General features: G+C 39.8%; 1 protein-coding gene across 2 annotated transcripts in view; it reads right to left on the reverse strand.

Annotated features, from left to right (window-relative positions):
* Positions 1 to 4: 4 nt before the first annotated feature.
* LOC109465851 (arrestin domain-containing protein 3-like) overlaps positions 5 to 21,198 on the reverse strand; it is a 26,545-nt gene continuing 5,351 nt past the window's right edge. Inside the window, exons 2-9 of one of the 2 annotated variants that reach the window (XM_019763340.1) lie at positions 10,607 to 10,785; positions 9,960 to 10,091; positions 7,567 to 7,707; positions 6,696 to 6,928; positions 4,143 to 4,325; positions 3,393 to 3,581; positions 2,035 to 2,170; positions 5 to 667 (exon numbers count right to left, since the gene is read on the reverse strand). In XM_019763340.1, the coding sequence (XP_019618899.1) occupies positions 525 to 667; positions 2,035 to 2,170; positions 3,393 to 3,581; positions 4,143 to 4,325; positions 6,696 to 6,928; positions 7,567 to 7,707; positions 9,960 to 10,077 (1,143 nt within the window). In that variant the 5' untranslated portion in view covers positions 10,078 to 10,091; positions 10,607 to 10,785 and the 3' untranslated portion in view covers positions 5 to 524. The remainder of the gene's footprint in view (positions 668 to 2,034; positions 2,171 to 3,392; positions 3,582 to 4,142; positions 4,326 to 6,695; positions 6,929 to 7,566; positions 7,708 to 9,959; positions 10,092 to 10,606; positions 10,786 to 21,198) is intronic. The other variant, XM_019763341.1, reaches the window with a different exon arrangement.

The raw sequence follows: 21,198 nt of genomic DNA on the forward strand, positions 1-21,198 counted from the left end.
GGTGTATATTTCCGAAATGTTTATTCCCTTCATTTCATGTGTTTCCAGTCCAATTATTGATGGTGACAAATAAAGTGTTCAACAACCAATAAAGCATTATCACATTACATATGAATCTCCAAGCATATCATCATTTGGTGGCTTCAATACAGGCAACTGAAGAGCATCAAATTGGCCAGGTAGTATCCAATATACCACCCACTGGCGTAAAAAAAAATACATCTGCTTGCATTTTAGAGTACCCGGTAATACAGACCCTATGACCGTCTCAACATAAGAGAATACACACACAACACGTAATGTAAAAACTTGACAATAAAATTCTAAAACGCTGTGTGAAGTCCATGGAAATGCAGATGAAGAACACCAGCATGGCGGTCTGTACCTGCCTGCTTCATTGATATGGGATGTAGTGAGTGAAAATGCCGTACATGTATACATACTTGTATCAGTCAAAAGTTTTGCATGTCTGAGTTTTACAGGATTCAGACTTGGGTATGGGATGTGAGCAGTGACGTTCTATCCTACTGTTGAGGGTGTTGGCTCCAGTCGTAGTACATGTACTTTGGAGCGTAGTAGAGTTGTGACGGGGTGTACTTGTCTCTGTTCACTATGTTGTCCACAATGTCGACGCCAGCCTCTGCCTCTACGTATGTGGGTGGAGGAACTGTGATGGGAAATATGAATCCTCTTAAAAATGAACTCTCAGTCGCACTGAACCAGTTGGGACTGGTCCGAACTAGTTAGTACTTAAGTCCAAAGGGACTTTAGCAGGTCCCTTGGAGTTCAGAACTGATCTGAAGTAGTTGGGACTAGTCCAAAGGGGTTTTAGCAGGTCCCATGAGTTAGTTCAAAACTAGTTCGAATTAGTTGGGACTAGTCCAAAGGGATTTTAGCACTGTTCCCTTGGAGTTCAGAACTGGTCTGAAGTAGTCGGGACTAGTCCAAAGGGGTTTTAGCAGGTCCCATGAGTTAGTTCAAAACTAGTTCGAACTAGTTGGGACTAGTCCAAAGGGATTTTAGCACTGTTCCCATGGAGTTCAGAACTATAGTTCGAAGTAGTTGGGTCTAGTCCAAAGGGACTCTGTTTAGCAGCTATAGGTCCCATGCAGTTCAGAACTGGTGTGAACTAGTTGGGACTAGTCCAAAGGGGTTTTAGCTGGTCCCATTGAGTTCAGAACTGGTCATGACTGGTTGGGACTAGTCCAAAGTTTCAGAACTAGTTTGAAGTAGTTGGGACTAGTCCAAATGTTCGCTTTGAAGAATGTAGCAACCACACAACATGTAAAGCACATCATGAAATGCTAAAAATATGCCGGGAAAAAACAAAGACATGTCTCTGTATTTGCCAAAAAAATGAATTTCTAGCTTTTATACTTTGGGACAATTATTCTATATTGTTTCAATCATTTTCATTTTCAATCGTTTTGATTCAGTAGGAACACCACATATAAAAGGAATAAAATACATCTCTGCATCATCAAAGTCAAAACAATAAATCAGAGCCTTTTCTTGTCTCCTCTCTTCATGCTATCTGCCATCCATGTTCCGGCATGGTAACAGCTAGACATCTTTGCATGGGCAACAAAATTTCTTTTTTTTTTCCAAAATCAGGCGAAAATTAATGCGCGCGCTGATGTCAATCAAAATAATTACTTGCCGTAGCCTTAGGCCATGTAGATTTGATTCTATGAATGACATCCACGCGTGCATGAATTTTCGGACGTTTCCAAAAAAAGGTTTTTAACCATACTGTAAATCGTACAAAACAAAACAGTTGCAAAATGAGCAAATATATGCCATAAGTTGCACAAAGAATATTTAAAATCGATACTAATGTCGTAGAATGCCAAAATCAAACGAAAAAAGACAAAAATGTAAAGAAATGAATTTGAAGAGTAGATTATTCGCCAGTATTATTCTGTGTCATTTGTTCAACCTTCAAACTTTTTTTGTCTATTCGCACGCGCGCATCAGTTTTGGAGTTCCCAGAGGATGTCATCCATATAATCAAATCAACATGGCCGTACTTACGTAGAGGTGGCGCGGTTGCTGGTGCATACGCTGGGTTTGGATGACCACTATATAGTGTCTTCAGTGGCACAGAGCCAATTATAATGGGGAGTTCAACTTCAAGGTTCCGGTGAGGTCCTTGAAAGTGTGCAGTAACCTGGGGAAAATAAGAACAAACATCAGCTAGTACCTAGGACATTATTACTTGCTAGTACACGTTGTAAGTTGTATGTTTTCTTATTGACATGCTACAAAGCAGGTAAGAGAGAGCTATAATTATTAGCCTTGTTGTTTAGGTTCTATACTGTTCTTAGTAAAATAAATTATATAGTATATATTACTTATGTTAAAAATTTTTAAAGAAATTGGTTCCAATCTGAAATCAATAACTGGGAAAATGTGGAGAAACGGGTAGGGTTCCATCCTGGTGTGAGTGGTTAAAACTTACAGTCTGATCTTACACAGATAGATGTACTTGAACTCAAAGATGCACAAAACAAAGAAATAAAAAAAACATGACCAATGCCGGAAGAATGGCTGAAATTTCACATAATTCATTGTGCTGTGTTTTCAATATGATAAAGCTCAAGACATAACTCAAGACTACTGTCCAAGCAGGGGTTTAAGCTTTGGCGTATTTTTGGCATGTTTTTTGGGGCATTTTTGATGTCCTTTCTTTCCAGGCTTTTTCTCTGAATTTTTGCCCGGTTTCAGTAGTGTGCGTTCCGTGTTTTGGTTAACGTTACATTAAACCATTGCAGAACCCCTTAATTATACGCCATGCATGACGATGATACCAGACCATTGCATGGTCAGTCTACGCAATGCAAGGCTAGGCCCGGCTAGGCCAGAAAGCAATACCATCGCGCAAATATACAAAAGTAGCGCCCTCCGCGCAATGGTGTTCCAGTGCTGAATCAGCTGTCGAAATTGCGTCAGCACTGGAATTCCAGTGCTGCACTAGTTCCGTTCATTTTCGTAGTAAAAGTACGATTTTGTGCTTCTTAAGTGTACTCGGAATTCCAGTGCTGACGACCACTGCCAGCAAATCATCACATCAAAATTCTATATCAGTTCTTAGCAAAGGAAAGAAAAATGTCATTTTCTTGCATAAATTATGTAGATCAGGTAACGCAGGTTACGTGCCGGACCAGTTTACGGTCAGTTAGCGACACCGCGATGCCATCATCTAGTTCTTTACTTCTGTTTTTTTTAGGCCGGGCCTGATTTTTTAAAAAGCTTTTCTTGTTTATTCTAGCCCAACTTTGGCTGGCATTAAAAAAAATACTAGTACAAAAAAATAAGACCTAATAAAAACACCTAAAACATGTGAAAAATAAGCCGCAGCCGAAACCTCTGCTTAGAGAGTGGAACATTACCAGAACCACATATTTGATGTCAATGACGTTACAATATCTCAGCCCAGAGGGGGGAAGGGCGGGTATTGGAAGAACCAGTTCGATGTTCTCGGACAGACGAGCGCTACAGCCCGGCCCTTCTACGGTAGAACTCAGGGTGTCGGAGGGTACGGACCCATCAGTAGGAGGGAAGCCGGTCGACGTCACCATCTGGGGGAAAAGACAGGTTTTGTTGAACTGCATGTGGAAGAAAACTGAGTTTTGTCTACAAGTACATACACTGTACACCTCATGTTTCTTCTTCTCCTCCTCATTCTCCTGCCATTTCTTTAAATTGATTCAACTCCTTCATTTTTTGGCCAAATAACATGAAAGTTGGCATGAAGGTAGAGTGGGCAAATACCCCCAGGCGTTTTTTTCACACCATTTTTGTGATACAGGCTTTTTGGCTGTGTTATAGAAAATGTGCTATAGCAGTGTGTTACCATATTTGGGCATGAGTCATCAGAATGGCATGCAGAGCAAGCAACCAATAGGCACGTAGCTTTCCTCTATTCTTCTTGCTGATTGGCTGTTGGTATTTGATTGGGTTAACAACACATGTACAAAGCCATGCCCTGTTGACAGTATAAACTGCATTGAAGTGTTTTGGTAGGTATGTCAGTAAGGCAAAATTATTAGTCAAGTCAATCTTTAAAAGTAAAAGAAAAATGTTCCTACTTTTAGGCAAATACTTGACTCTCATATATCTCTTGTGACACCGTGACATACCTGTACAATCTTTGCCGTTGTCTTGGTGATCCTGGTGTTGCTGTTGTTTTCCACTGACCCCTTTACAACAATCCTCTCCCCGGGACAGTACCCACCCCTGTCTGTCTGTGCCTGCAGTTCGATCGGTCCCGATGTACAGCACAGGCAGCACAGAGTCTTGGAGTTCTGACTTCCTGACGGCATCTGTTTTAAGACATTGAAAGGAAAGTAATAAGATAATAAAGTTGTTTATTGCAAATTCATGCCCGAGGGCTAATTGCAAACTGACATTGACAAGAAAAGTGGTGATATAAGACTATCCGCTAACATGAAGTTCTACGTGTACGATATACTTATCAAACTTACTATCTCTACTTTAATCTAATAACGTTGGTATACATACAGGATAAACAGTATATTGCAATATATGAACAGGTAAGAGGAACAAGGTAACTGCTATTCTAATCTATTCTATTCTATTCTGTTAAACTATTCTTGCCATGGTAATATTCATCAAACCTCCCAGAAAAGTACAGAGAACCAACATGTTAAATGTTTAGACCAGGCATCATTTTTCTTTCCTTTTTATTACCTTCGCCAAGAAGGTTATTATGGCTTCACTACAAAGTGGTGAAGACATATTGTGTTCCCTCATGTTTCTTCTTCTCCTTCTTCTCCTTCTCCTGCCATTTCTTTAAATGGATTCATCTCTGCCATTTTCCGGCAAAATAACACGAAATTTGGCATGAAGGTAGAGTGGGCAAATACCCCGACGCGTTTTTTTCATTTTTTTGAAAAATTGTTTTATTTGGGTTTTTTGGCCATTTTCAGGCAAAAAATATACATTTTGAGATCTGGTTCCCAGGTACTAAAACGAATGACCTGAAATTTGGCATGGGAATACCTTGGGCACATGTCCATGGAATGTCATTCACGATTTTGACATACACCACTTTAAAGTTATGTAAAATAGGGCTTTTTGGCTATTTCCGGCATTGGAAGGTTCCATTTCTGCATGGGGGTGTAGACTATTGGCAGCCATCGTAGGATAGATCCATTTACGGTATGGGGGATAGGGTGAAGCCATCTGCTGCATTTGCTCTCAAGCAAATGTCGGCCTTTCTAGTGTTTTCAGTAGCGTTTGTGTGTGTGTGTGTTTGTGTGTGTGTGTGTGTGTGTGTGTGTGTGTGTGTGTGTGTGGTTTAGCAAGATAACTCGAGAAGCAGTGGATGGATTGGAATGAAACTTGGTAGGTGGGTAGGTCTTCATTAGACCTACAAATGATGATTTTGGCCCCCCTGGCGGCTTTCCTAGGTACTGCAGCAGAACTTCCGGTTTTGATATCTCGTGATCTGGACATGCTAGGATCACGAATTTTGGGTGACAGATAGCTCTTGGGATAGGAAAGAATTGACATGAGTTTGGGTTCCCTAGCGGCTCGTTCTGGAACTGCAGGAGCATTTGTTGAAAATTTTTTAGAAGGAGGATAACTCAAGAACCGGTTGACGGATTGTCGTGATTTTTGGTATGTAGGTAGTTGAAGCAATGCTTGACATAATCAGATGACAATTATGCAAATCAGGAGCTAATTTGCATAATTAATGAGGAAATTTTATAAATCTGCTTTGTTCGATAATAGAACTATGAAACACTTGTGACATCTACTTGAGAACGAGAAAAAAACATGAGGATATAGATTATGTAAATGAGGACCTAATTTCCATAATTAATGGCAAATTTTTATAACTTCATAGTTTTAAATGCTGGGAATTTCATACTTGCCACATTTGGAAGTTAAGTGAAGGTGAACATCAATAAACATAATTTATTCAAATCATGACCTAATTTGCATAATTTATGAGGAAGTGCTATAAAGCCTTTTTGTTAAGATATGGTCCTCATTGGGTGGAGAAGATGATCCACTGATCATATAATCCATGCAAATGAGGCTCTTATTTACAAAATCAATGATTAAAATTGTTTAATTCGTCAACCGCAAGGGTTAACATCATTTGGCGAAGGTATGAGATCGTGGAACTCTTGTTGTATCTGTGTGTACCCATGTAGTAAGAAAGGCTCATGCAAAATCAGCTTTCTTGCAATTAGGAATCTGTGACCTTACAGGCGTTAACTCACTCCATTGTCTGACCTTTGACCTCCTGTCATGTGGTCTGTGTAGTGTAGTGTAGTGTAGTGTAGTGTAGTGTAGTCTTTACGGTCAGGTAGGACTGCATCTGTCATTCTCCCCCACCCACATACTGTCAACCTACCAAGCTACTCTTTCCGGACTCCAAAGTAAACATACAAACCTATAGCTACAACTCAGCCACCCAAAACAGTACTTCCGGATAAGAAGTGTTCCAACCTTATCTATATCCCTATCGAAAATACCTAATTTTCGAACCAAAGTGATATATATATATGTAGGTTCCGATATGATTGCAATTATTATTTCCCTACTATTAATAACTTATATTGTAAACAACTTGATCAGAATTCAGCCCTGTATGTCAAGGCTGCGAGATATGTTGTAAATATGTTGATACAAACCAATAAACCAATCATATAACCTACCGTAGCCCGTGGCTCTTGATTTAGATCTAACATGTCCAGAACGGTGATGATGTAGTACGTGGTGAGGTCAAGCTTCCAGGGTCTGTCGATGATCCCCTTGACGGAGTAGCGTACGTAGCCGACACGACTGCCCTCGAATGACGAGGGCAGTCCCGTGCCTAACTGGTGGCGGAATGGGAACTCGTAGTATCCCGCAGGAAGGGTTGGGTTTTCTCCGTCCCTGTCCCCCAACTCTGCTCATCACGGGAGATTTAAAAGCATTTTATACTAAAGCCGTTTACAGCAAGTAAATTTTATGGAGGACATCCTCCGCAGACTCCTCAGACAAGCAGGCAAAAAAAGCCGCTATGACATATAAAAGGAATGACGTACATTGTATATTGCAGAAGTAGTAATAAAAGACAATACAATAAATCATAGCCTTGTCTCCTTTCTTCATATTTATCTGCCATCCACGTTTCGGCATGGCAGCAGACATCAGACTATCCTATAGTACAAGCAATATGAAGATATGAAGACACACATGCTCAAAACTACACTGCGTGCTGTGCGTGTGCTGTGCGTGTGCTATGCGTGTGCTGTGCGTAAAATGGCGTTCATAAAACATACAGAAAACAACCGGGATGCATATGACGTGCGTATGAAAGAATGCTCCGTACGCAACTCATACGCAAAGAGGATCGCATAAGTACAACAGGGCCCCATGAATGTGTGCGGGGATGTATAGGTGAGTGAGTGTGTGTGTGTGTGTGTGTGTGTGTGTGTGTGTGTGTGTGTGTGTGTGTGTGTGTGTGTGTTTTCCAGAATCAGGCGAAAATTAATGCGCGCGCTGATGTCATCCATGAAAATTACTTTTTGTGGCCTTACTGACCTTTTCCCCAGACAGTGATGGTTTCATCGAAATATGTTTCCGGCACTGCGAATGAGAGGGGCTCAGCGTGCATGGCGTGCTCATATTGGGGGTGATCACCCGAGTGGATCCAAGCAAACCCATGGAACCTGACACGAACACCTGGACGTAAAAAAAAAAACAACAGGCATATCATCACTCAGGGTTTTTTTCTAGAAGAAATTTAGCATGAGGGAGCAGATTGCAAGCATGGCGAGGGAGTGAAGTGACCGAGGGGGGGGTTTTTTTAGAGTAACACAGTTTGTAATGCTAGAATGCATTGCTGTATTGTTTTTACATCTTCACTGAAAAAAGATCATTTTGGGAAAGACTAAAACGGTGTGTAAGTAGCCACTTAAGGTTCAATCTGAAAATTGATATGAAGGAGCTGGCTGGTTACATGATGAGGGAGCAGCTCCCTTATTTCCTTGGTTAGAAACCCCCTGACCTCACTGGTCATGCAGACATTCTCCCACGGCAGAGCTATCCCGCGGCAAATACGTTAGTTAGCCTTGCCGTGCTAGTAAGGAAGCACCCCTGCCTAGGGAGGATGTGCACCTCCTTAGGGATAAGCACCTCACACAGAAACTGCACTGCGCTAGAGCTATAATTAAAACTCCGGATAAGTTCACACAAACTCCACATAGAAAAAGGCAGACACAACCGCATTCCTATAGAGCAAAGGATTTGTCAATTTTGCGATTTAGATAAGATTGAGGATGAGTATCATTTCGTAGTCGATTGTACGTTATATAGTAATGAGAGAGATTCCCTATATTCTTATATACTAGTACTAGATAGGTTCCCCAGCTTTGGACATTTAAATGAAGAATTCAGATTTCTTAATATAATATGAAACTTGACAAATCATGTATCATTAGTTCTATATGCTCGTACATCTATAACTGCGTCAAGAAGCGAGAAGAAGTCGAACATGTACCTAGTAGACCACATTAGTATGCATAGTTTAAGTGTAATTGCTGTATCCTTTTTCCTCGTATATTCATGACCTGTACTTAGCTTGTTAGAGCACAAAATTGAAAATGTACAATAAAGGTCTTTCATTCATTAAACAAAAATTCGGAGACCTCGCAACTCCATGAAATATTACCAGTTTGAATGCCCGGTAACCATGTTGGTTTCTAAATAGATTACAGCAGCAACGTTTAGGCCACACCAAGTAAATTTTATGGATGACGTCCTTTGGAGACCCTAAATCTAATGCGAGAGGGCGAAAAAAAAACAAGAAGGGCCCTAAAAAACAAGATGCCTAGATTAGAAATATACTAAGAGACGACAAATGTTAATGAGGTGACACAGTGTAACAAGCAAGAAGTCTTTTATTCATCATCAAAACAGCAATAAATCAGGTGGAACAGCAGTTGTCGTCCTGTCCTGTTTTCGCGCTACGGGTTTCACGTCAATCTGACGATTTGCGGCACTGTCGTGACTCTTTGGTCATAGTTACAGGAAGCGGAATTTCTTGTTTTTTTTTCTAGGAACAGGCCAAAATCAATGCGCGCGCGGACGTCATCCATAAAATTTACTTGGTGTGGCCTTAGGTGTAATCCAACATGGCGCAAGTAACATCACATGAAAAACATGATGAGAAACTTGACACTACATCTATCTATCTACATGATACGGGACAAAGTGCCTCACGGCACATCACGTCCCGGGAAAGGAGGTGCAGCTAGTGTGGCAGGTGGTGGTGCGCAACAAAAATATACAAACAAATGAAAAATGATCTATAAATAATAAATTGCAAAAAAAAAAAAAGAAACCGAAATGTGCAACTATATACAAAAGCCACACCAGAAAACAAAAATGACCCTACAGCTGGGTATTGGCGGAGAGGCCAAGGTGACTGGCCAATCCCGCCTTAAACACATCACGGGATGTGCAAGATATGAGTGTACCTGGTAGTGTGTTCCACTCGATGACGGCTCGAGGGAAATAACTGGCTCTGTATGCTTCCGTCTTGCATGGGATGGTGATAAAGCGTGAGTGATGTCCTCTTGTAATGTTTGTGTTTTTGGTGAGAATGTTGTGTATAGGGATGGCTATCATGTTATTCACTGCTTTATACATTAGGACAAGTCTGGCTTGCTGCCTGCGTTGTTGCAGGGAAGGCCATCCAAGTGTTCTCAGAGTATCTGTCATGCTTGTTGTTGGTCTGTAATCTCCAGTAACGAACCTAGCGGCTCACTTCTGTACTGCTTCTACTTTGTACTGCTTCTACTACGTGACACTAGGTGACAGACATGTTTATTCTAAAGAGCGTACTTCTGTTTATCTTATAGACCTTTAAACCTGGCCACTGTGGTACCAAAGTTTTACATCTTATCATATATTATATGTATTTTATATCACACCTCTGGCTTTTATTCCTTCGGTAACGTCTGCGATCAGCTTCCCGCTGACGATCTCCCCTGCCTGGTACACGTCCTTGTTGTTGTCGAAAGTGACGACAAACGACTTTAACTTCCCCATGTCTGACTGGTGCTCTATTTTGAAAAATGGGACATCATTTACGTTACATTAGACGTGAGTTTGTGGGACACAATTACGCACAAAACTCGGGATTATATACAGTACAACCATTCCTCTACTGAGTAGATTTTAGAGTCACTGCCTACAAATATGTACCCTGGAAGCCAGAACTCGTTTTCCGGGCCGCAAGAGCCCTTCGCCCGCTGGTGTAAATTACCGCTACGGGGGAGTCTAGCCCAGGCTGGGGAGTTTGGCTGGCCCTACAAACCCCTCGCGCTCAACTCCCCCGTAGCGGTAATTTAGATAGGCGGGGGAGGGGCTCTTGGCTGCCGAAGGAAAACGGTTAATGGCCCGATACTAGTCTTGCATCCAGGGTAACAAATATGTAGTGCCGACAGTTTATTCAGCATGAGCATTATTATGACCTTCAAACTATTTTACGTTAGGAAGGGAGAATGCATAATGTTAAACACTGCTGAAACATCGTTACATTGGATAGCAGCGATACTATACAAATAAAAGAACTCACAGTCATGTAAAAGACGTCTCTGTCTTGTTCTGCTACCCTGACATAATCTTGTGGAGTTACTATGGTGCCTGGGTGTCCTACAGGTCACTGCAACGTTAGCTTGCTTGTTTTTTGTAACATGATATTCTGGAGAACAATCCGATTCTCGCCTGACCAATCAGGTGCCAGCTTGCGCAAACCTGCGGTCGTGTGGATTTCAAACGTTGACATGTCTATTAACCTCCTATTCTGAAGCATACCCGTTCTTACCTTTTTACCATTAATAAGAAACGAGAAAAAAATAATAATTCTAGCTACTTGACAATTTGTATATGTAACGTCATCTGTATTCCATTCTTTTGCAACGTTAGCTTCTTTCGAACGTGATATTCTTAAGAACAATCCAAGTCTCACCTGACCTATTACATTATTACGTCACAGTTTGTTTACCTGTTCTAAAAAACATTCTAGAAAGTAAAGAATAAAGATCAGGTAAAGAATAAAGATCTTTTTAAGTTTAAAGTCAGGTGTGTTTGATTTTTCGCTGCGTCTAGTTTTGTTGACACAGCATTACATGCCGTAATGGGTCAACTAGTTGTGACTAGACGGAAGTAGTACTGTATTAAAAAGCCTTATATTATGTCTAACGCTACACAAACACACACCGCGCTACGCACCCCTGTACAATATAAACGTCGATTGACCGGCATTCATTGCAGTAAACAAACTGTGACGTAATAATGTGATAGGTCTCACACTCACTCACTCACTCACTGTCCGGTTTATCAATCAATCAATCAATCAATCAATCAATCAATCAATCAATCAATCAATCAATCAATCAATCAATCAATCAATCAATCTTTATTCAAACAACTAGCAGACCTCAAGTCTGAATTGAGTTGTTTTTACAATTCATAAAATTAGATATTAAACTAGAATTCCGAGATCTCATACCTCCATGAAATATGATCTTGATATGTAAATGTAAATTTCTTCTTTAATTGTTCAAATGACCTCTGCATTAACATGATATATGCATCGTGATGTATGTTAACTTTTGATTAACTTACAGATGTCCCAAGTATGACATTCTCATCATTCACCATTACGAAATCATTCGCATTAATTATGCAAATTAGATCATCATTTGCATAATTAGTATCTGTTGAAGTTCCGCCTGCCATTGGTTACATAGTATAATGTAAAACACTGTAATTATAGAATTTCCTCATTAATTATGCAAATAAAGTCCTCATTTGCATAATTTGCATTTAATTATGTACATCTCTCTCAGCTACCTACACACCAAAAATAATGAAAATATGTTGCTCCTGTCTGGACTTATTGGCTTTTAAACATTTCGCCAGAAAGTGCCCTGCAGTTCCAGAACAAGCCGCTAGGGGGCCCAAACTCATATGACTTCTTCCCAAGCACGAGAGCTACCTTCCATCAAAACTTCATGACCCTAGCATGTCCAGATCGCGAGATAATGTAAAACACTGTAATTATAGAATTTCCTCATTAATTATGCGAATAAAGTCCTCATTTGCATAATTTGCATTTAATTATGTACATCTCTCTCTCAGCTACCTACACACCAAAAATAATGAAAATATGTTGTTCCTGTCTGGACTTATTGGCTTTTAAACATTTCGCCAGAAAGTGCCCTGCAGTTCCAGAACAAGCCGCTAGGGGGCCCAAACTCATATGACTTCTTCCCAAGCACGAGAGCTACCTTCCATCAAAATTTCATGACCCTAGCATGTCCAGATCGCGAGATATCAAAACCGGAAGTTGCGCTGCAGTACCAAGGGAAGCCACTAGGGGGACCAAAATCTCATCATTTCCAGTTTTCGTCACACCCTACCAACACACCAAGTATGAAACATATCCATCCAGGCGTTCTTGAGTTATCTTGTTGACCAACAGACAGACGGACGGACGGACGGACGGACGGACAGATAAACGCAACTGAAAATATAACCTCCATGACACATTTCATGGAGGTAACAATACTAATGGTTTTAAAAATACATAATTTACACAATAATCACACAAAAGCGGTAGAGAGCTATAATAATGCCTATTTACACTACTAGTAGAGGTAAATGTCAATGCTAGCCGCACTCAGTCACTCTATGCCCTCTTAACCCTCAAACACCCGAACTTTTTTTGTGACGTTAATGCCCGAACGGGGTCCAAATGGATCCCATTTGGTTTCTTTCAAATCTATATTCCTTAATTTTTGCATTCTTTTAGTGATCTTTGCACATATATTGGTTAAACATAGTAAGAGGTATATTTTGGCATGATTAAGTGTTAAAAATTTCCGAACTCATTATCATAATTTATGCAAAAATGGGATGAGGCCTGCAGGCATGAACATGGGGTTGACCTTTGACCTCATATGACTGTCAAATTGTCAAACCTCTATTTACCCGATGAAATAATTCCTGAGGTTAAGGTTACTTGGCAAACTGCATAATAACAAAGCAATTATGCTTCCTTGAAGACATTTTGAGGACATCCGAACAATTTTGTATGTAGGAAAGTGCAAATACATGGCTGGGGTCCGTTTGGACCCCAGACGGTCTTACATATGACTTCCGTTGTTATTTTTACAAATTTGTGCCGATCTCCAAAAAAATTTAGGAGAACTTGTAGAAGAGGTTTATCGAAAAAGTCACAGGAGGAATTTTTTTTCGAATAAAAAAAATTCAAATAGCACATAAAAATATACGTCTGGAGTCCAAATGGATCCCGTTCGGGTGTTTGAGGGTTAAGTAAGAGTAGGGAAGAACTGCATTTAACTAGCATTTATCGTCTGTTGTTCCCCGTCTTCTGAGGGTTAGACGTGCTTAGACGTTAGACGTCTATCACATTATTACGTCAGTATTTGTTTACCTGTTCAAAAAAAAACATTCTAGAACGGTCAGTTAACGAATAAAGATAATTTCAAAGTTTATAAAGTCAGGTGTGTTTAATTTTTGCTGCGTCTAGTTTGGTTGACACAGCATTACATGCCGTTATGAGTGATGTAGTTGTGACAGTAGACGAAAGTAGTACAAAGGCTACACCGCGCTGCGCACACCCCTGTACAATATAAACATCGATTGACCGCAAACTATCCCGGCATTCATTGCGGTAAAAACAAACTATGACGTACTAGTAAACATTTGCAAAGCAAATTCATGTTTCCTTCGCATATGGTCTGCTCTGTTAATTACCTTCGCCAAGAAGGTTATGTTTTAAGAGGCGTTCGTGTGTGTGTGTGTGTGTGTGTGTGTGTGTGTGTGTGTGTGTGTGTGTGTGTGTGTGTGTGTGTCCGGAAACACGATAACTTAAGAAAATAAGGCTTTAATGGATTGACTTCATATTTAGTAGCTGGGTAGGTCTTGGTGAGACCTCGAAATGATTAGATTTTGGACCATCTAGCGTCTTCTTATGGTACTGCAGTGGAACTTCCGGTTTTGATATCTCATGACCTAGACATTCTAGGGTGACGAAAGTTAGATGGTAGGTAGCTCTTTTGCTGAGGACGACGTGGCGTGAGCTTGGGCCCCCTACCGGCTTGCTCGAGAACTGCAGGGGCATTTGTTTTGATAATATTCAAACGAGAATAACTCAAGAACCGGTTGACAGATCGTCATGATTTTTGGTGCGGCGATAATGCAAATATGGATGTAATTTGCAGAATTTATGAGGATATTCTTGAAATTAGTTGCATTACATGATAGGACTATTCAAGCTTGTGGCATATGTGACAGAACAAGAAAAACACAGGCAGATATTGATTATGTAAATTGGTAAATTAATTTGCATAATGTATGAGAAAATATTGTAATTCAGCAATGGTAGCTCCCTGGACTTTCATACTGATTACGTATTTTAAACTTAAGTGAAGGTGAACATCATTAAACATTAAACTTATTCAAATAAGAACCTCCTTTGCATAATTTATAAGGAAATGCTAGAATGGCATTCTTTGTTAAGATAAGACTGTCTATTTGTGAAGAATATGATCAACTGATATAATTCATGGAAATGAGGATCCTATTTGCATAATCATGGGGAATAATCTATGATTTGTCAGTCATAAAGTTTAACATCATTTGGCGAAGGTACCGGTATGAGATCGTGGAACTCTAGTATTACATTCAAGTTACACACTTTCTTCAAATAACACCAAGTTAAATCGTTGGTAAGATGCACAATTTTCTCAACTGCTGGATCCAATTACCGGGTGTCTCTGTCGTCTCATCCCGTCAGGACATGTTAATATGAAAAGAAGTTACAAGACACTATCAGCTTTACATTAAAACTGACTAACACCTCAACAAAAACTGTACCTAGTGACCGCGTAAAACATATAACGTTAGCAACAACTAGCCTCCTTCGCAGTCTTGTTGGGCGTTTCGCAAAAACCTTCTCTCCGTGGCAAAAACTCCCTTGGCAGCAAATCGTCCCTCGCGGCGGCATATTACTCGCGTCGCTCAGAGAAAAAATAACGCCGACGCCCGACAAGACTGCGAAGGAGGCTAAGCAACAACAACTAGAAAATCAAACCGCTTGACCTGCAGCTGTGTGTGAAAAATTGGCATGAAATGTTTGGAAACTTGCAACCCGCCCACGCGACAGCTGTTACAAGTGTTGGCGCAATAAATGTTTGGTCTTGGCCATTAAGAATTGGGTTCCATTATAATATCCAAGGGAAATCAGAAGCCCCGCCCCCTTTCGTCAAAACATAGATAAGGCAAATTCCTGCTGGAGATGCAGCAACTCTCTCATTGGTCGAACCGATAATTGCCACGCTATCATTGGTTGAACTGCTAATTGTAGCGACATTCGGAATCGCTCTATACGCACACGTGCACATTCCAAGAGGTGTTTTGAACATCATGGAGAAAAACCAGTCTTTTTGGCGCATTCTTTTTTTTTTACAAATATACATTCACAACATATTAAAAATTGACAAATCAGACCTACATGTACATTTAACACACACCACACATGGTCATGGAAACTGTTTAAAAATAAACGGGGGAAAATCGCGTGGTTGTCAAACAAGGAATGGTCGCTCTGAAATTTCAGAACTTACTGAATATAAGTTCTAGAATATGACATTTCTTTACTACTTGTTAAGGTTCCGGGTCGGAGTTTAAATCTGACCAGAGTCTAAGTAAGTGCGCAGTAAATCGCCGGAAACGTGACTTTGTATGGTATGTTTTGGCCGCGATATCCCTGAAATCGTAATATCTGTGTACGTATCTTTGCATTTTCTGAAAAGCCTGTTAGTTGTAGCCTTTATAGGTGGCGAAATGTCGGTGGTCCAGCGAAGACTTCCTGGTATTATGTGGCCTGTTCGCCGGGATGGTACGTTCTATATGCGTTGTGGGTGTGTTCGGGCCATCGAAGATAACGGTAAGCGTATCGCATCGATTTTGATTAAATTCAAATTTTGGAAACATTAGGTTTTGAGCTTCCTCGAGTACTAAGCCGTTACCCTGGGAAAATTCGTTTTTTTTTTCCATGCAGCAATGGTTTAAAATGACGAAAAAAATGACCCCTTACTTAAAAATGTACTTTCATGTGCCTTATTTACCCTTAAAAAATGGCGCATAGAATATCAATCAAGTGTATTGATAAGCGGCACGGCACCCCTTTCCACCACAAGAGTGAAAAATTCCGACCCGCGTTAAGTACAGAAATGACAGCCCGTCGGGTGTCAAATTGCTCCGAACACGGAAGGAAACTCCGGTCTGACACCTTAGGGATTTAGGGAATAATGCCAACCAAATAGCATGTTGTTTACCTGTAGGAAAAAATATGTCTCCGAACGACGCACGTCATCCCAGCTACTGGTACCTCGCGATTTTGTTGTCTCCAAATTTCACTTGGTCAGAAAATCCACATTTTCTTCTCAAAACACCACACTAATCGTAACAAATCTACCAGGACACTTTTCCCTTGTTCTACAGCACGGTATGGAAAGATGTTTTACCGACAAAGACTCGAAAAGTTCCCGAAAAGTTGCACAAAATATTAATACCCCAGAACATCCTCGTCGTACCGAAGCGCCATTTTGAACGCAATATACCGAACAGCTTTTACATAGAAATGCAAATTTGTGGCGGCCAAGCAACCACTAGTACTCTTTCATTGGTCGAACCATTAATTGCCATTTTCCCATTGGTTGAACTGATAATTTGGTCAACAATCATGATCGGTCTATTACGTACACGTGCACATTCCGTGTTTTTGAACCACATGGAGAAAAACAAATTTTGGTGCATTCTTTTTTTTACAAATATGAACTCACAACATAGCATAATTGACAAATGAGACTTACACATACATTTAACATACGCACACGGAAAGAAAATTAGCCTACTTAGAAGCCTATGATAGTCTTAAAACAGGAATGGTCGCTCTGACATTACAAAACTACACCATTTCACACGGAACACTGGTAACTTGTTGTATGTCCTTTACTAGTTGTTAGGGAATTATGTTAGCCAAATAGTTTGTTGTTTGCCTGTACGGAAGTCTTTTCCGAATTTCTCCAAGTTTAGGAAGTCCGTTTTTTGTTTATTATTTGTTTATTATTTGCACGTATAAAAAAGTTACATAATCAAACAATAACAATAAGAGAATATGCGGGGTAGGCCAGAAACCTAGGTGGTTTTTAAAGGGCCTACCCCAAACAAAGGTAACAATGATACATGACAAAACATATTTGAATTAAACATCAAAATTAAACAATGAAATAATTGATAAATCAAACAAAATCAAGACACAGAAATAATAACTCAAGTGTGTAAACTAGTTTTATAATTCAGGTCGCTGTTGCAGAAATAAACTGATTAGATAATTAACATAAAAATTGACGATTAAAACAAATGATTGAAAAACAAGGAAAACAAACAAATCAGATTGTGGTGGTACTGGTTGTTTGTAAGTTTTTGTATCGTCTTGTGTTTTAAAAGATTGGCACTAATTTCATCTTGTCCTGGGGCTGCATTTTTTAAATTGGTGATTATATCGTAAATTTCTGTCGATGTAGGAGGCCTTACACAAAGATAACAGTATTAACATATTATAACCTATTTAAAGGCAGTTAAAACAAGTCATACATCATTAAAAACAAGAAGATAAAATCAAGCCACTTCTGTTACTTCATATGAAAATAGATTAGCTCTTTTTGAAACGCCTCAGAGAATAATGTGCACATCTTACACCTTTAAAAAATGCCCAGGCACAACATTCTTGTACTTCTTTTTATTTTAGAAGGCTCACTACATTCCGCTTCGGTCCTCCCTTCTATGCAACTTGTTGGGGAAAATGGGACATTTCATTTTCCATGGTTTGCAAAAGAAAAGTCAAACCCTTCATCTTGCCTTTTATCATTATATGTACAAACCAAATATGTTCCTTGCAATTGTCTTCAAACAGAAACTTGTGACATGCAAGTTGATTACAATACTAGTAAATCTGAATCTTGAATCGAAAGGAATGCTAAGTCAGGCCGGATTGGTCGTACACATATATTTGGTACAGACACCCCCCATCCTCGCAGGTCCGTACAAAATACTATTGAACGTAAAGTCGCTCTACTTGGTGATTCGGGGAAATCTAGGTTACTAATCACACTGCGCAATCATCGGATCATCCTGTATAAGTTATGGGACAGTGCCGAAGTCGCGCGGAGGGAGCCTAGACCCTGCAAATGTGCATTATTTGCTGAGATGGGCGGGCGGGTGGGAAGCGGACTATCTCCCCTGACTTCATTCTAGAAATCCCGCATTGCCCATACCTACGGGCCGGCCCCCACCGTGCTCTTCGGTGTTGCGGATGTCTCCGAAGAAATGGTTGAAGTGATAAGGCGCGCATGCCTTATATGGGGTTGGTTAATTAGATTATAACGGATGACCAATGAGAGCGCAGTGTAATTAGGGCAGAAGACAATAGGTCCCGGTGTGAAAATAAATGATCATTTAGGTAATAGTAAAGGTTGAGAGTAGTGGGATTATTTGTCCCTGTTAACTCGAAGAAGAAATGCTATTAATGAGACCGACAGAGACTATTGCCAAGTTACAGTCAAACTCTGCTTCTTTATTAGTATCTTAGTATAGATGCTGAACATATTTTCTGGTTTATTTACATTGTAGATTTTGATTTCTAATTAGATAGGGTCAGCTCATGCTCCTCGCACTTGTCTGGATTTCCTTCAGTCAATGCAAACTACCCCAAAAATATAGACGTTCAGGGGAATTAAGCTTCAGAAGTACTTTCTGATTCTACATCTCAACACAAAGACTTAACAAATCAAAACACAAACGATTCACACACTTTTCATTACAATCAACTGGTATGGAGCTATAATATAATGGCTAAGCTTAGGATTAGCAACCACCCACTACAGAGTGAAGTAGGTTGATACGCCTGAACTCCTCAATATGATAGATTATACATATTTTGTGATACGAACACAGAAAGAAAATGAAGTGCACTTCTAGAATGACCACTGTGCAATGATACAAGCAATACTTTTGTTAATGAGATGCAGTTAGGACAGAAATATGTACACCTAACAAAAGATAACATATGCATGATGTCACACATAATGTCTTCAATTAACTACAATAATGTAATAGAAAACACTGTAAATTCATCTACAAGTGCCTAAAAAAGAAGCATGCAAATCGTAGGTATAGATAAAACATGGCATAGTTTTCCTAATTATTGTTTTGTCGGTAAATTACTGCATTTAGCCACATCTTCAACTCCATTGTTATTGTCATTGCGCTAAAACAATAAGTCGCAATTAACTTTATCAAAGACTCGTGCTATCCCTTATTGTTTGAATAATTATGATATGTTACTGTAGGTTTTATTTGACATTAGGTCTTATCCAACACATTTATTTTATTGTCTGTTACTCTCTTTATGTAGTTTGCCATACATTGTACCATGCGCAATTGTCGTGCAATAAAGTTCTGTTTACTTGGTTGAACTGTTGCCATCAGAATTTTACCTTACTTTTATATAAAGTAACTGTAAGCAAGTACGAAAACTTGTGGAAAGCTCTTCAGATCCATTCAGCTTTAAAACATTAAAGCTATGTCCAACTTTACACATTTTTAAAACTCCCGCCTAAGCTGGTGTTATAAATAACTCCACACTTCCCTAGGTCTGGTTAACATTCAAATCATATCCTTCTATACAGCGTTTTCATATTTTTCTCATTAGATTGTTTGATACACATATTGAATGGCTAGCGTTTAGGAGGCCATATTGGGATTTGAAGTAGAACTTTATTGCACAGCAATTGTGGAATGTATGGCAACGACTATACAAAAAGGGTATAGAATGAAAATCAACATCCTTACTACTAAACATCAACACAGATCTAATACAGTATACAATCAAGTAGAGCTAAACATGAGTTTCGGCATTTTTTCTAATAACAAAACAGTCTTTTATGTATTACCTATTTTTGCATTGTAGTTGTTACTCCGTGAAGGAGGTCAGGACCTCCGGACGGAGTGTTGTAATCGGCTGATTTTTCATGTTCGCAGTCAAAACACTGGGTTCTCTTTGTGTAATCGGCACGCAATTTTATACGCCGTCTGCGGGCATGCCCGTGTTGATGCACGAATGTGTATTTTTGCCGTTGCTGCTTTCGCGGTCAATGTAATATCGCAGACGCACCCCTACAATTACGAGGCGAATTGGAATGGTCCAGAAAAACGCGTTGTTTGGAATAGCAGTGGGGTTCAAAAAAGTTCATGCAGATACGGGGTGGTTTTTATAAGTGGTTCCAGATGTTTTTGCCCATGGTTAAGAGATGCCAAGTTTTTTGGAAGATGTTCGCAGCCAAAACGCATTCTTCCGTACGTCGCATTTCTGTGTAATTTCGCATGTGGTGTTGCATTATGTCCGGGATGATGCACGTCTTTTTATTTTTACCGTAGCTGTTTTGATATTGGAGTAAATGCTTATTTTCGAAACATCCCCATTTCTTTGAAATGGTTTCGTCCGTTTATGCAACTGTTACTGCGCTAATGACGACCAGTCGCGCTGTCCTGATACACCGCGAATGTGCGAGTGTTCCCTGTAGACAGTCCCGGGAGTCATTTTTCGCACATTCCAGGAGCCAAACCAAAATACGTTCATGAACCGAGTCCAAAAAACCGAAACGTGAAAATCGGATGATCGGACCTGATGTACATTTCTCTTTCTATAGATTGTACACACAATACACACATCTTTAGATAATCTGGCCATGGCAGGTTAAAAAAAAAGTACCCTACAAATGCATCCCCTTTAAATAATATCATTATATTATTAGGTAAGATTTTCATTTTCCGATCCCGACGTTTTAAGACTTTAAACTTCCAGTCTTTTAAAATATTAACATCTGTCTTTCAAAAGACAGAAGGTCTTATTGCATCTCGGAGGGGAAAGCTGGAGAAGCATCGGGGTAAGTGGGGAACTCTGTGTTCATTATAATTTCTGTTATTGTTATTACGTCATTGTTAAGATTATTTTCATTTCGTCAAGCTCGAAAGTAATGGCTTTATGGGAGGCTTTTCCGTTCTTTATGTTAT

This window comes from Branchiostoma belcheri, unplaced genomic scaffold, assembly GCF_001625305.1.
Source record: "Branchiostoma belcheri isolate BF01 breed outbred unplaced genomic scaffold, Haploidv18h27 scaffold159, whole genome shotgun sequence".
Classification (NCBI taxonomy): Eukaryota; Metazoa; Chordata; class Leptocardii; order Amphioxiformes; family Branchiostomatidae; genus Branchiostoma; species Branchiostoma belcheri.